At 32.9% G+C, this 15,566-nt stretch overlaps 1 protein-coding gene across 6 annotated transcripts in view; it reads left to right on the forward strand.

The window, feature by feature from the left end:
• Positions 1-15,566, forward strand: part of Kiaa1328 (KIAA1328 ortholog) — a 293,544-nt gene that overhangs the window by 113,070 nt on the left and 164,908 nt on the right. For all 6 annotated transcript variants that reach the window (XM_046428260.2, XM_046428261.2, XM_046428262.2 and 3 more), the window contains one exon: positions 3,139-3,266. In XM_046428260.2, the coding sequence (XP_046284216.1) occupies positions 3,139-3,266 (128 nt within the window). The remainder of the gene's footprint in view (positions 1-3,138; positions 3,267-15,566) is intronic.

A 15,566-nucleotide genomic window follows, 5' to 3' on the forward strand; every position in this document is an offset into this window, starting at 1 on the left:
TGTAATATATTTTATTACATAGAATATATATATATATTTTAGAGTTAAACCTTTAAACTTTACAAAATGATCATTTTCTATAGCCATTTCAGTTAATTAATTGGATGTTTAGGTCTTCATGTGATGTTAACATTAATTTTTATTTATTTATTTTATGCTATGAAGCCTTTATTCAAAGAGATTGTGATGACTACTTATCACAAATGGTGGTGTTTAAATGGTGCTTAGACAGATTCCAGTGTTAATTTTAGTGTACACCTTTTGTTAGGTTTGATCTTCCTTATCTGTTACATAATCTTTCCTGTCATTTGGCCAGGATTGAGTCAAATATGTCTTCTTTTCATTAACAACCCTTCTCCTCCCCAAATCAGTAAAGAGGGCATTTTACCCACATTTTCCTAGCATTTATTATTCTCTCTCCAGATGGAGAACTGCAGTCCCATTGTGTTAAGGAGGAAGGAAAAGCAGGTCATTTTGAAATCTGGTAAAATCAGGAAAGACACAAAAAACTGATGAGGATAGGACTACTTGTTTTTATATTCTGCCACATGGCATGTATTTAAATGAATTTGCCTATAATTTGTCTCAAACACTGACATTTAACTCCTAGGCTGTATAATTGTGCTTGATTTTTCCAGAGTAAAATTCATATTCTGTGACCAGGCTAATATGTTCACCTACTATAAACATTACTTCCTATGTAATAGCTAGAATAAAAAAATTCTTTTTATATACATAATGGCTGGTAGAGACTCCTGGGATCACCACAAATCATTCCTTTTTTTAAAACGCTTGCTGACAAAAAGCATGGAAATGTAAAGCCAACCTGTCTAACATAGATTAACTTTGAAAACCTTTTAGATTATTTAGACCACCATTCACGCTATTGTTGTTACTGTCGTTAAGATACCAGGTATTCAACAGACTCTTCTAATTAATGTATTCTCTAAGCATAGTAACCTATCCTTTTACTGTGAATCAGTTCCTCTTTTATAAGCCATCTTTGGCTCCTTTTCTGTTAAAGGTTAATAATGAGAATAATGAAGCAATTGGTTATTTATGCAGTTATGATTGGGAAAAGTTATTAGAATAGGAATCTGCCCAGAAGCAATGAATAGGTTATGAAAATGTTAAGGAATACTGAAACCAGTCACCATTTTTGACATTTAAGAAATATTACTTCCACCCTTAATCATGATGACCCGTTGTAAAATTATTTATACAGAATAATCCCACTGAACAATAATTCCTACACCAACAGCATGCATAAGTAAGTGTTAAGAGGGAGACTCAAAAATGATCTGAAGAAAAAAGGAGCCTGGGGAGAAAATTACCACAATGAGATGTTTCTTGGCTAGAAACATGTCTCCCAGACACTTGGTCATGAAGTTAGGTGACTTTTTGATTATTTTCATGTTCAGCATTTTTCAAGTTTTAGGGACTGTGAGAGAGGATACCCCAAGGTAGATTGCCATGTTCTTTATACCACACTATAAAGAAAATTCCCAGCTGATGCATTGATTAATGACACATTGACTTATCTGATGTTAAACAAAATAAATGACCAAAATCAAATTTTAAATAAAAAAATTATAATCCCTTTATGTTTAATATGTTAGGAACTTTCTGTGTAAATTAAGCAATAATTATTTTTACCAATGTCATCATTTCTACTTTGCTCTTTATAACAACTTGATTGAGATATAATTTACAGAAAATAAATTCACCCTTTTCAAGTGTACAACTAAAAGTTTTTGAATATATTCTCAAAGACGTGCAAACATGACTACAGTTTCATTCTAGAATATATTTATTGTCTTTTCCTCCAACCCCATATCTTGCAGTTATTCCCCATTTCGTCTCTCCCAAGCCCTTGCAACCCCAGTCTACTTTCTATTTGTATGGACTTGCCTATTCTGGATATTTCACATATGTGAAATCATATTAAATGCACCTTTTCGTTGTGTACCCCATTCATTGAACACGGCATTTTCAAGATTTTCAGCAAATAGCAGTATTTCAGTCTTTTTATGGCCAAATAATATTCCATTATATATCTAGTTCACACCTTGTTTATTCACTTATTAGTTGGCGAACATCAAGGTTGCTTTTGTTTTTCATTGTTACCAATAAAGCTGCTCTGAATATGCATGTATAAGATTTTTTTGTGGACATGTATTTTCATTCTCTTGGGTATATTTTTGAGAGTATACAGAAGCTCAGTGTGTAATTTTCTGAAACACTACCAAATTGTCTTCCAAAATGGCAACACAATTTTGTATTCCCATTAGCTATGTTGAATGGTTTCACTTTTTCTACATCCTTGTTAGCCACTCGCTTAACCACTCCCTTTTGTTAGTCTTTTTGATTGTGGCTATCTTAGTGTATGTAATTTTGCTTTTGATTCTTATTTTCTTAATAGATAATTATGTTTAGCATTTTTTCTGTGCTTTTTGACCATTTATATATTCTTTTGGAAATCTGTGCAGATCCTTTGCCCATTTTTTAATTGGGTTAATAATTTATTGTTGAGTCATAAGAGGTCTCCAATGAGGTCTTTATATATTCTGGATACCAGTCTTTTATCATATATGATTTCCAACTATTTTCTCTCATCATGAGGATTATATTTTCCATGTTTTTACACTTTGAAGCACAAGGTTTTTAATATTGAAGTCCAGTTTTAATCTTTTTTTTTGGGGGGTGCTCATGATTTGAAGTGATCATCACCTAATCTAATGTCAAAAGTTGTACTTTTGTGTTTTTCTGAGAGTTTTATAGTTTTAACTCTTGCATTTAGATCAGTGATATATTTTCATTTTATTTTGTACATGGCATAAGGTAGGAGTTTATTTTACATGTATCTGCATTTGTTTTTATCTGTTCAAATCTAAAGACATGAGAAATAATTTTATCTTTCATGGGATGACCATTGCTACCCTCTTTGTGAATTGTTGTTTTATGATTAGGGGGGAAATATGTGTATTGTTTCCATCTGTTGACTGTATATTTACCTTTTTTTGTTACTAAATATTGTTACATTTCTACCTCTGTTTATTGAAAACTGAAAAAAAGTAGCACTGATTATGCAGTTTGGATCCATTTTTTAAATGTTTTTCCCTTAATTTGAAATCTTACCTCTTCAGCTACAGTACAGAGAATGCCAAGAACTTCTAAGTCTCTATCAGAAATACCTATCAGAACAGCAGGAGAAGCTCACCATGTCTCTTTCAGAACTTAATGCTGCTAAAACGCAGGAACAACAGGTAAGCATCTGTATTTTTACCCTTTTTTTTTTGTTTTAATGGACTAACAAGATGTCAAAAGAGTCATTTGCTTTTGTTACACAGTATGTAATATTGTTTTAAAATAAATTTGCAGATACTGCATGTGATTGAGTTGTTGTCTTTTGCCTTCCTTTCTTCTTTTCCTGGGTCTCAAAAGTCAGGAATAATTACCTTAAATAGGCTAAGGGTCAGTGGGAATTCTCTTGGTTATATGAAAAAGTATAAGAGGAATGGTAAAGAAAATGCACTTCTCTGTTACTCAATGAAAATCAAATGGGTTGTGTGTTACTCATTTCTTTTGAAATGCACTTAATAAGCCTTTACTAATTCATTTATAATTCTTACAATAAAAGTGACTTGATGACCCATAAAAACTTTAAATTGATAAAATGTAAATATTTTGCACATTTGCATATATTTATTAATCACACAAATATTATTTATTCATACATATATCACTTAGTAGTATTATATGATTAAATGAATGTTCAGAGTCTTACCAGTTTTGATGTAAAACAAGCTCTAAAGACACACTCCTTGTCTTCTGGCAACTGATATTTGTCTTTTATGTCTGTATGGGCTTCAATATTTAGGTGAATGCAAAATAAACTTTGTGTTAAGACATTGTAGAAGTGATCAATGTATTTGTATTAGATAATGTATTAGAGCATTATCTTTCCTCTTGAACAGTAGAAATCCTAAAGATCCTAAAGATTTTTGCAAACATTCTAAAAAACATCATTACTGTTCAACCTAGAAACAATTGTTTCAGATGAGTTAAGAGTTCTGACTGAGGTAACTTCAGTTTTGAGCTTGAAGTTTGCACATGAGGAAAAGTCAAAATAGATAAATGATAATAATAATAATAATTCTGCTGGAATGTGGTATTGCTAATGAGACTTTTTGTTTAATTATAAAGTTAAATAGTCATGTAGTGATAAAGCACCTTGGCATCTTAATTCTAATTTTATTTTATGCATTTTAATGTGTATGTAATATGTAACATATATCTTAATTCCAACTATTTTAATACTGAACTACCTTTGAGTCATAGTACCACTTTCAACAAGCCCAGATTGTACTGTCAGTTCAAGAAGCTACACCATACTTCTAAAAACCAAAAATGTAAGATGATGTCATGCTCTTTATACTATTAAGCTCCTCACAGCATGAGAGTTCTGTAGATAAAAAGAATAAGATTAACAGCTGACTTTTCATCAGAAACCATGGAGAATACAACAGTGGGATGCCATATTCAAAGAACTGAAAAAAAAAAAAAGTTCCTTGGCAATGCAGCAAAGCTATTATTAAAAAGTGAACATGACATAAAGACATTCCCAAATAAATAAAGATTGAGAGAATTGCTAGTGTGCCTGCTTTACATTACATATCAATAGAAGTCTGTTCAAATTAAAGGAAATAACATAAAGCAATAACTTAAATCTATGCAATGAAATAAAGAGTACCAATAGAGGCAATTATGTATTTCCTCTTAAATTATTTTAAAGATACTTGAACAGAATAATAATTATAAAAGTATATTAGTGAGTCTATAAGACAGATGCTGTGTGTGTGTGTGTGCACGCATGCACACATTTGCACAAAGGAAAGGGAGGGAGAGAAAACTGTATTAGAACAAATTTTCTATAAATTCCTGGAATTAAGTTAGTGGAAAGGAATTCAAACTGTGGTTGTTCTCAAATAATGAAATCCTTACATGTGAAAATCCTAAGGAATTTACAAAAAAACTGATAGAACTAACAAATTCACAACGTTGCAAGATACAAGATCTAAATGTCAAAATCGATTTTAGTTTTGTTCACTTTTAATTAAAATTAAAAATGAATATATTTAGTAAAAGAAGTGCAAGATTTGTACAGTGAGCACTACAAAACATTGCTAAGAAAATCTAAATTAATGAAAACAGGTTCCACATTCATGAACTACTCAAATGCTCTTAAAATGGTCTTTCTTCCCAAATTGATCTGTAGATTCTTGTGATCCCTATCAGAATTCTAACAGATTTTGATAAATTTTTTGATGGAAACTGATAAAAGAATCCTAAAATTTATATGGAAATGCAAAGAAATGAGAGAAACCACAACAATTTTGAGAAACATGAGTGAAGTGGAGGATTGTCTTTTATAATTTCAAAATTTATTCTAAAACTATAGTACAGTAGGAAGCATTTTAAGATGGCCAACACAACCTTTGTCCTCTTCTACCTTTGCTCTCATGATTGTGTTATGATATATAATCAATCAAAAGATTATCTGGATAGGCTCAGTCTAAGGACATGAGATAAATAGAATTTTTTTCTGGCTGGGAACAAAAGACGAAGTTAAGAGACATTTGAAGCATGGGAACAATTTAACACACCATTTGTGACTTTGAAGATGGAGGGAACTTGAAGCTAAAAATAGACTGTGGCCAACAGTATAAAAATTAAGATTTAAGTCCTACATCACAAGGAACTCTGTTCTGTCAAGGGTCTGCATGAGCATGGATCAGATTCTTTCTTAGAAATTTTAAATTAGAGCTCAGCTGAATGTAGTCTTGTAAGAAACCAAACAGAGAACCTGGCAAAATGTGCTTATACTCCTGACCTATGGAACTGTGTACTACTGAATTTATAATATTTTAAGGTTCTGCATTTGTGGGAACTTGTTATACAGAAATAGGCAACAAATGTACACAGTATTCAAGACAGTACAGTACCACCTTAATGGTAGACATATACCAGAGGATCAAAATTGAGTTCAGAAACAAACCTTAACAAATATGGTTAATTGGCTCTGTAGATCCTAATTTAATTAAATGGGGACAATCTTTTCAACAAATGATGATGGAATAAATAGACACTTAAAAACAAGATTTAGACCCTTATATATTTAGAGCATTACTTTGCACCATGAACAAAAATTAACTTCAACATTATTCTGATATTCAGGACACTTGCTTTGAAATTTATGGGAAATTTCTTTTATCATATCACTTTTCACTGGCTTATTAAATGTTTTGCTTGTTGGTATGTTTTGCCATTATTATACCATTATTATAGACCAGTTGGTACCAATATGAGAGAAGGGATGAGACTATATACACTTTTTTAACAGTCATGCATCCTTAATTATTCCAGATTTTCAAATCAGGCTTAATTAAATAGTAATAAGTACTTGTGAAATTCTTCTGATTTTTACTGGCATATATGAAAACTAAAATTCTATAGCTGTATAGTTGCAGTTTTGTACTCTGTTTGTCACTTAACATATTTTGATATTTTCTACTTTGGAACTTAACTGTTGGCTACAGTAGTGCTCTGTTAGATAAATATATTTTAATCATTTTAATATAGCTGGCAGTGAAGATTTAAACTCTGGCTTTTATCACTTGAATCTTGGAAATTGTTCTTTCTTGGAAATTGTAATTCCTCTTTGTGCCAAAAAACTTCTAATACATATCATGAAATCTAGTTAACTAACCACAAATGCCTGGTAGGCATATGCTCTTTAAAAAAAAAAAAAAAAAAAAAAAAAAACTTAAAGACTAAGTTCAGTGGATTTTTACCCCCTCAGGATATATGGCAGTTTTTCTCACCTTTGAGTTTTTGGAAGATGAAAATATAAAGTAACTGACTTATATTTTCAGTTATCTACTGCTATTTAACAAACTATAATACTCCACAACGAGGTTGTGAATGGCATTGAGAAAAGCTGAGTGGCTTTTCTACTGACCTTGCCTGCAGTCATTCATGTAGCTGCATGGAACTGGCATTACAGCTATGACCCTGGCATGACTGGGCCTTTCTCAGTCTTTTCATGCTTACTTATGGCCTCTGGCTCCATGTAGCCCTTGAACTTCTTACCGAAAGGCTCAGGGCTCTCAGAGCACAAAAATGGAAGCTATCAAGTCTCTTTACAGATGAGACTCAGAACTTGCCACGTGTTAAAGTGAACAGATTAGATTTAAGGTGAAGAGACTAATGGGAGGTGTAGCTATTGGAGGCCACCAGTGTAACAGACTATTACAAATGCTGTCTTACAGTCATTTTAATTTTCATTTCTCAGATTACTACATCTTTTCATATTATGTATCTTCCAAATTCTTTGCCAGGTTTTGTCCACTTTTCTTTTTAAGTAGTTGATCTTTTCATATTGATTTATAGACATTCTTTTTATAATCTGGATGTTAAATATTTGTTGGTTGTATGTATTACAAACATCTTTGACCAATTTATGGATGATTCACTGTCTTTATGGTGTTTTTGATGAATGGACGTTCCTAATTTAATGGCAGTTTAATTTATCAATCTTTTATAGTTTGGGCTTTTTGAGTCCTTCCCTTTTCCAAGGCATAAAATATTGTACATTGTCTTCTAAATGTTTTATAGCTCTGTCTTATATATGCAGGTTTCTAATGCACTTAGAATTGATTTTGGGGATTAGTGTGAGGCAAAGGGCTCTCTCTCTCTCTCTCTCTCTCTCTCTCTCTCTCTCTCTCTCTCTCTCCATATATAGATAGATTTTATATGTGTGTGTGTGTGTGTGTGTATATATTTGGCCATAAGTGGCTATTCTTTATACCATTTTCTTATTGTTGTTTAATTCCAACTTTATATGTCCCTCTTTCCTGGATCTGTTTTACTTTGTTGAAGTAGCATGCAGCAGTTCTGAGGGGGAAAGCTCCTAACAGGAGACTAATATGTAATTGAGCATTTCTATAAATAATGTGATTGAATAATTGTAGTTCTTCTGTGAGGGGATAACACTTGAGTTGTGACCTTGGATATTAGAATTCAACCATGTAAGGAACCAGGGAAAGAATGTTCCTGGCAGTGGCAGTAAGAAATATCCCATCAACTGGGAGAAAGAGGCACTTAGAAATGTTAAAATGAGAAGCTGAATAAGAAAGTCATTATTCAAAATGAAGTAAACTATAAAAACAAGGTGTGTTTCTGAGAGGATGAATATTAGAAAGGAGATTCCTTTGGCCTCTACATTTAGAACACTTTATTTCAAGTATCTGGTTTTGTGACCATAGACTGGCATCTTTCTTTGTATGAAAATAGTCGCACATCCTGTGTCTTCAGTGACAAGTATTTACATATTTTATGTTTGTAGACTTGCAATTTTTAGCACATATCTGTAAACAAAACTTGAATGATCCAATCTCTGCAAAGAATACAAATGCTAAAACCTTGATGATATGAAAGAAATTGTAACACTGTTAACATTTGAATAGTGAAAAGGAGGAGAAGAGGTGAAAGGAGGTGTCTGATACTGATTTTCTCATTTTATGGAATGGAGGTTCAAGAAACACGGTCTGAAATGATTACATTAACTAGATATTATAATTATTCAGACTTTTTTGGGGGGTACCAGGGATTGAACGTAGGGGCACTCGACCACTGAGCCACATCCCCCCGCCACTTTGTATTTTATTTAGAGACAGGGTCTCACTGAGTTGCTTAATGCCTTGCTTTTGCTGAGGCTGGCTTTAAAAGGTTTTATATACATCAGTATTTTTTTAATATTTATTTTTTAGTTGTAGTTGGACACAATACCTTTGTTTGTTTGTATGTGGTGCTGAGGATCGAACCCAGGGCCTCACGCTTGCTAGGTGAGTGCGCTACCACTGAGCCAAAACGCCAGCCCCATCAGTATTTTTTTAATTATTTTTTTATTTATATATGACAGTGGAAAGCATTACAATTCTTACTACACATATAGAGCACAATTTTTCATATCTCTGGTTGTATACATAGTATACTCACACCAATTCCTGTCTTCATACATGTACTTTGGATAATAATGTCCAACACATTCCACCATCATTTCTAACCCCATACCCCCTCCCTTCCCTTCCCACCCCTCTGTCCTATCTAGAGTTTGTCTATTCCTCCCATGCTCCCCTTCCCTACCCCACTATGAATCAGCCTCCTTATATTAGCGAAATCATTTGGTATTTTGGGACTGGCTAACTTCACTTAGCATTATCTTTTCTAACTCCATCCATTTATGTGCAAATGCCATGATTTTATTCTCTTTTATTGCTGAGTAATATTCCATTGTATATATATATGCCACATATTTTTTTTTATCCATTCATCTATTGAAGGGCATCTAAGTTGGTTACACAGTTTAGCTATTGTGAATTGTGCTGCTATAAACATTGATGTGGCTGTGTCCCTGTAGATTGGTGTTTTTAAATCCTTTGGGTATAGACCTAGGAGAGGGATAGCTGGGTCAAATGGTGGTTCCATTCCCATTTTTCCAAGCAATCTTTATACTGCTTTCCATATTAGTTGCACCAATTTGCAGTCCCACCAGCAGTATATAATGTACTTTTTTCCACACATCCTTACTAATATACTTATTGTTTGTTTTCATAATAGCTGCCTTTCTGACTGGAGTGAGATGATATCTTAGAGTAGTTTTATTTGCATTTCTCTAATTGCTAGAGATGATGAACATTTTTTTCATGTATTTGGTGATTGATTGTATATCTTCTTCTGAGAAGTGTCTGTTCATGTCCTCGGCCCATTTATTGATTGGGTTATTTTATTTTATAATATTTGGTGATTAGCTTTTTCAGTTCTTTATATACCGTAGAGATTAGTGTTCTATCTGATGTGTGAGGGTTAAAGATTTGCTCCCAAGATGTAGATTCTCTATTCACCTCACAGATTGTTTCTTTTGCTGAGAAAAAAACTTTTTAGTTTGAGTCCATCCCATTTGTTGATTCTTGGTTTTAATTCTTGTGCTACAGGAGTCTTATTAAGGAAGTTGGGGCCTAATCCCACATGATGGAGATTAGGGCTTACTTTTTCTTTAATTAGATGTAGGGTCTCTGATTTTATTCTTAGGTCCTTGATACATTTTGAGTTAAGTTTTGTGCATGGTGAGAGATAGGAGATTAATTCCTTTTGTTGCATATGAATTTCCAGTTTTCCCAGCACCATTTGTTCTCCTTTTTTGGAGAAAAGATAGCCTTTTTCTAATGTAAGATAATTATAATTTTGTGGGTTAGTCTCTGTGTCCTCTATTCTGTACCATTGGTCTACCAGTCTGTTTTTGTGCCAATACCATGCTGTTTCTGTTATTATTGCTCTGTAGTATAGTTTAAGGTCTGGTATAGTGATTCCACCTGCTTCACTCTTTCGGCTAAGGATTGCTTTAGCTATTCTAGACCTCTTATTTTTCCATATGAGTTTCATGACTGTTTTTTTCTATTTCTATGAGGAATGTCATTGGGATTTTGATCAGAATTACATTAAATCTGTGTAATATTTTTGGAAGTATGGTCATTTTGATAATATTAATTCTGCCTATACAAGTATTAAAGACCTAACAAAAAACAACTTTAAAAAAGGTAGTAAAGGTGAGGTGAATTCTGTCAGAGTGAGGAAAACCCTGGGTCTTGCCTAATAAATATGTAGGTGTAATTGAAGAAGAAATGTCAAAATACTAGAATTGTGCCAGTTACACTAAAAGTCAGAACTGGAGAAGAGGGTGTAATTACCTCTGGATAGTGAAGGTAGGAGTAAGGGAACACAGACTTTTTATTTTCCTTTTTCTTTCTTTCTGTCACTGTATCTGTAGTCTGTGTTCATATTACTTGGCAAATTATGCAACAGACTAAAAAGAAGCTAAAGCTTTGGCTCTGTGGTAGAAGAACTAAAATGATTATGGAACACTGAGGAATATCAAAGTCATCTAGACATACAAATACTATATAGACTTACAAATACTATATAGTTTATTAAACCAATTATGAACTTTTTATATCAAGAAAAATTTACCCTATCCTAGTATAATGGGAGCAAACCTGTTTAATTTGAGTTATAAATTAAAATTATAACAATACCGTGTATACATTGGTTCATTTGACAAACATCAATTAGTGGGGTCAGTCTCAGATTGTTACTCTTTTTATGCCTGTCCCTTGTGTGCTTCAGGTAGTCTAAAGGAAACCTCATGGTAAGTTTGCTGAATAAACTTAGTTATATTTATTTATACTTTGAAGTACAAAGTTTTGAATTAGGAATAATTTTTGAGATTATCCTCTTCAGTGATGAGAACCTTTTCTATAACACACATAACCAGCAGTCATTACCTTGGTGGATGGCTCACCATGTGGTTTTTAAAAGGTTATCCTGATGCACATCTTCTATGAGAACTACTCATCTCATCCAGCCTCTTCATTGGCAGAAATAGAAACTTAGGTCCTGGGATTTACTTGATTTGATTAGTGATAGAGTATAGCTTGATTCCTAGCATCACACATTTCTTAATGTTCTAGTTTTGAAAACCTGATCTCTTTACTTCTGCTGTTATATATGTGATTTCCATTTAATGTGAGTTCTTTCTTGTCTTTTTCTGCTTATTTTAGTTTATATATCTTCTTCTTCTTCTTTTTTTTAAAAGCCTTTAAAAGTCCTCTCTTTCTAGGACAAACTTCTTCTTAAAGAGGCCTTCAATCCACAGCCCCTGTTTCAGCCTCATTTTTAGTAATATCCATTGTTTTCAGTTCTGAGCTAATACTTTATTGCCCTCCTTCTAAATTAGGATTTTGCTTTGTTCTATAAAAATCAGTTACCAGTTATTCACCTACTTCCCAAAGCTTGGTTGGTGTTATTTTCTTTTCCTTGTGAATGTATTGTACAAACATACACACACACACACACACACCCCTACACCCCTGCTGTATACTCATGCACACATATACCTCTGTCTCACTACCTTTTTATATTCCTTTTCTGTTACTCCTTTTCTGCAATCCTCCACCCCCAGAACTAGGGACTGAAACCAGAGGGGCTCTCTCTCACTGAGCTATATCCCCAGCCTACATCCAACCTTTTTGTTTCGGTTTTTTTTTTTTTTTTTACATTTAGAAATAGGATTTTTCTAAGTTGCCCAGATTAGACTCCAACTTATGAACTTCCTGCCTCAGCCTCCTAAGTAGCTGGGATTAAAGGTGGGCACCACTTTATCCACCCTTGCCACTCCTGTACTATAAAATTTTTATAAGTTTCACAAAAAAATTTTAATAGCAAAGAATTGCTGTTATTTTAGTAAAGCAATCAAATGACGTGATTACTCTTAAAATTGTGTACATGATTAAACTGTTTTTTGTATTCTTACTCATTCTTAACTATGCCTTGTGATTTGTCAGAGGATTGAATTAGGAAAACCTTGAGGTAAAAGTGAGGTAAATCCTGTCCCATCTCTCCTTTCCTTTGGGGTATAGGAATGTTCTCCTTTTGCTGATGGTTTTCAGTGAAATTAAATTAGTACTTTTCTGGTTTTCTTTTGAAACTTAACTGTGCATCAGTTATTGGAGCAGAAGAACTTATTGTTTAGGTACAAGTTGATTATAATGATAATAATAACTACTGTTGTTTATTGATAATTTTCCTATGCCATTTGATTTACAAACATTTTCATTTATTCTTAATATACCATAAATTATCAAATGGCTATTATAAAGTTCAGTAACTTGCCCAATATTATAGTTGTTGTTTGGCACACTATTCAAAACTTTGTCTACTCTAAAATCCGCTATTTACCTTATTAGGCTTATACTCATTTTAATAGCAACAGCAATAAAAATGATAGCCTGAACTTACATAGCATTTACTCTGTACTAGATACTATATTACACTCTATGTGTATGTTGACATATTTCTTACCTTGACTTTATGAGTTAGGTACCATTATTATCCTCTGTTATGGAGGTCAGAAAGATTAAATAACTTTCTCAAAATCAATCACTAAAGTTATAATGTGTGGAACCAGGATTCTAACATAGTTTTTTAGTTGCTATTGGAGTGGATGAGAATTTTATATTTGTTTTAACTGATTACTGAGTCTGTTAAAAGGACTCTAAACTTTAAAAATAGTAAATAAATAGTTATTTTTCCTTCCAAGCTCTGAGAAGGTAATGTGAAAAATAAACATCTTATTACAGCTTAAGACTTCTGGTTAGTCTACCAGCCCTTGCCAAGAAAAAGTGAATAAATGCTGGTGGAGGAAGAAAAGGAGGAAGGGGGAATACTCCGTATTACTACATTAGAGTTCTGGAGTTAACACCTGCAGATTGAGAAAGAGCTAAAGAATTTTCTTTGAAGTACTCTCTTTATTTTGCTGTACACTTTAAAATTGTTTCTAATTCCAAGATAGAATAATGTGTATTTCATGCAGTCTTAACTATATCAGGAGGCAAGGCCATAGCTGAGCTGAAAGGTGGAAGGAGCTCTAATAACATTGTAAAGGTGCCAAAAAAGCCCCAGATTGTGGACTTCCAGATACCTCATTATGAGAAAAAGGAAACATAAGCTATTTAAGCCAATGGGTTTCTCTTTCTTTACGTTGTTTCTAATTATCTAAAAGGATTCATTTAGAAAATGGTAGTCATAAAGATTAAAATAGCTAAAATGTAAATTGTCAAAAAGCCGTAGGCCCTAAAGAGAATAAGGAAAAACTTACCATAATATATTTGGACCAACAGACATTTTATGAAATGTCTACCTGGTGAAATGGAAGAATATAAAATCTGACAAAATATCAAAATTGCTGACTACAGACATAAATTTGCCTATTATTGAGAAATTAAAGCTATCTTAAGAGAATTTCATACCATTTTGTGAATCTCATTTTGTTGAGGCACTTTTCTCTCAGTGTTATACTATATATGTATGTATTCTGGTGCCATAATTTGTTCACTTAAACATCACTAGATCTGTGGTTATCTTAGATCCTATAGGGACTTAACAAACTGCTTTTACCTCCATTGCTTGTGGTTGCAGATCTACTAAAAGGAAAGTGATTGAGGTAAGCTACAGATACACGTGGAAGAGTACCAGGTAAGTTGATTTGGTCCTTTGAAATCCTTTTCTGATCATGGGGGTAATATCAAAGCTAAAATATATGTCTAGCCTTGGAATCTGATTAATAATACTGTCATTTGAGATTATACCACACTGAGATTTAAGGGAATACAGTATGGCAATAATTGACAGAAACAAAAAATGAAAAAATTCAGCGTAATATGAAGTTGCCTCATGCCCTCAAGAAAGTGGAATTTATTACGTTCATGCTAGTTTTAGTTGTCACAGAGCAATGGCATATTCAACTAAATTATAGGTAATCAATAAGTAGCCATTTGTGGAATATGGGAAATTTAGTGTACTTGTAAATTTGCACCTATGATAAGCTGGTTCTCACTCAGAATTTAAGAGGTGAAAAATACCCCCAAATATTCTAACCTATGTCTTCTAATCCATTCCATTGCAATGTAAGGAAATATATGGACTCTACCTGAAAGGACTTTGGTCTAAAAAAGGAAACAGTAAATACATACTTGATCTGTCCACTAATACCTAACATAACCAAAATAGAACTCTTGATTTCCTTACCAAACCTACAACTTTCTCATCTACCCAGCTCAGTAATTGGTACTCCCATTCTTCCTGTTGCTCATAAGTGATTCTTTTTTCTCTTATCTCAGATCTAGTTCATCAACAAATCTACTCTATTCTTTCTTCTAAATATATGCCAATTCCTACTATTATCACCATATTGTTCTCACTCTAATCCAGGTGCATTTTTCACCTGGAATAACCTGAGTGAAATAAAAGTCTATATTCCTATAAAAAATTGTGTTTATAGTAGTTATATTAATAATCACTAAAAAATTCCAGGTGGGCTTTCTCAGCAAAAAATAAATAAATAAAAGAAACAAACTTTGATACACAACTACATTCATGAATCTCAAATGCATTGTGCTAAGTGAAAGAAGCCATACTCAAAAGATTATATGCTATGTAAGTCCATTTATATGACATCCCAGAAAAAGAAAATGCAGAATCAGAAATAAGTCAGGGGCTGAGGTTTCAGTAGAGGTCAATTCCAAAGGAACATAAGATATTTTTTAGTAGGATGGAATTATTTTTTTTGTGTGTGTGGGGGTATTGCTTGAGACTGATCCCAAGGACTCACACATACTAAACATTCACTCTTCCTTTAAGCTATATCTCCAACCAATTACCCTAATTTTTAATTTTGCAAAACTATATCCTAAGAAGGATGAATCTTACATGTAAATTGTACGTTAGTTTGGAAAATAATGAATGAGTTGTTAGTAATAGCAAAAGATTGTGTCAGGTTGCATGTGAGAAACCATTTTAGGTATTTTGATCAGGAAACAATTTAATTCTATAAAACAAGTTTATATAAAAGCTTTGATACTATGGCTTTGTAATATAGTTTAAGGTGTGGT

Source organism: Marmota monax, unplaced genomic scaffold, assembly GCF_021218885.2.
Source record: "Marmota monax isolate L192 unplaced genomic scaffold, Marmota_monax_Labrador192_F-V1.1 WCK01_AAM20220418_F8-fsc00031, whole genome shotgun sequence".
Taxonomy (NCBI): domain Eukaryota; kingdom Metazoa; phylum Chordata; class Mammalia; order Rodentia; family Sciuridae; genus Marmota; species Marmota monax.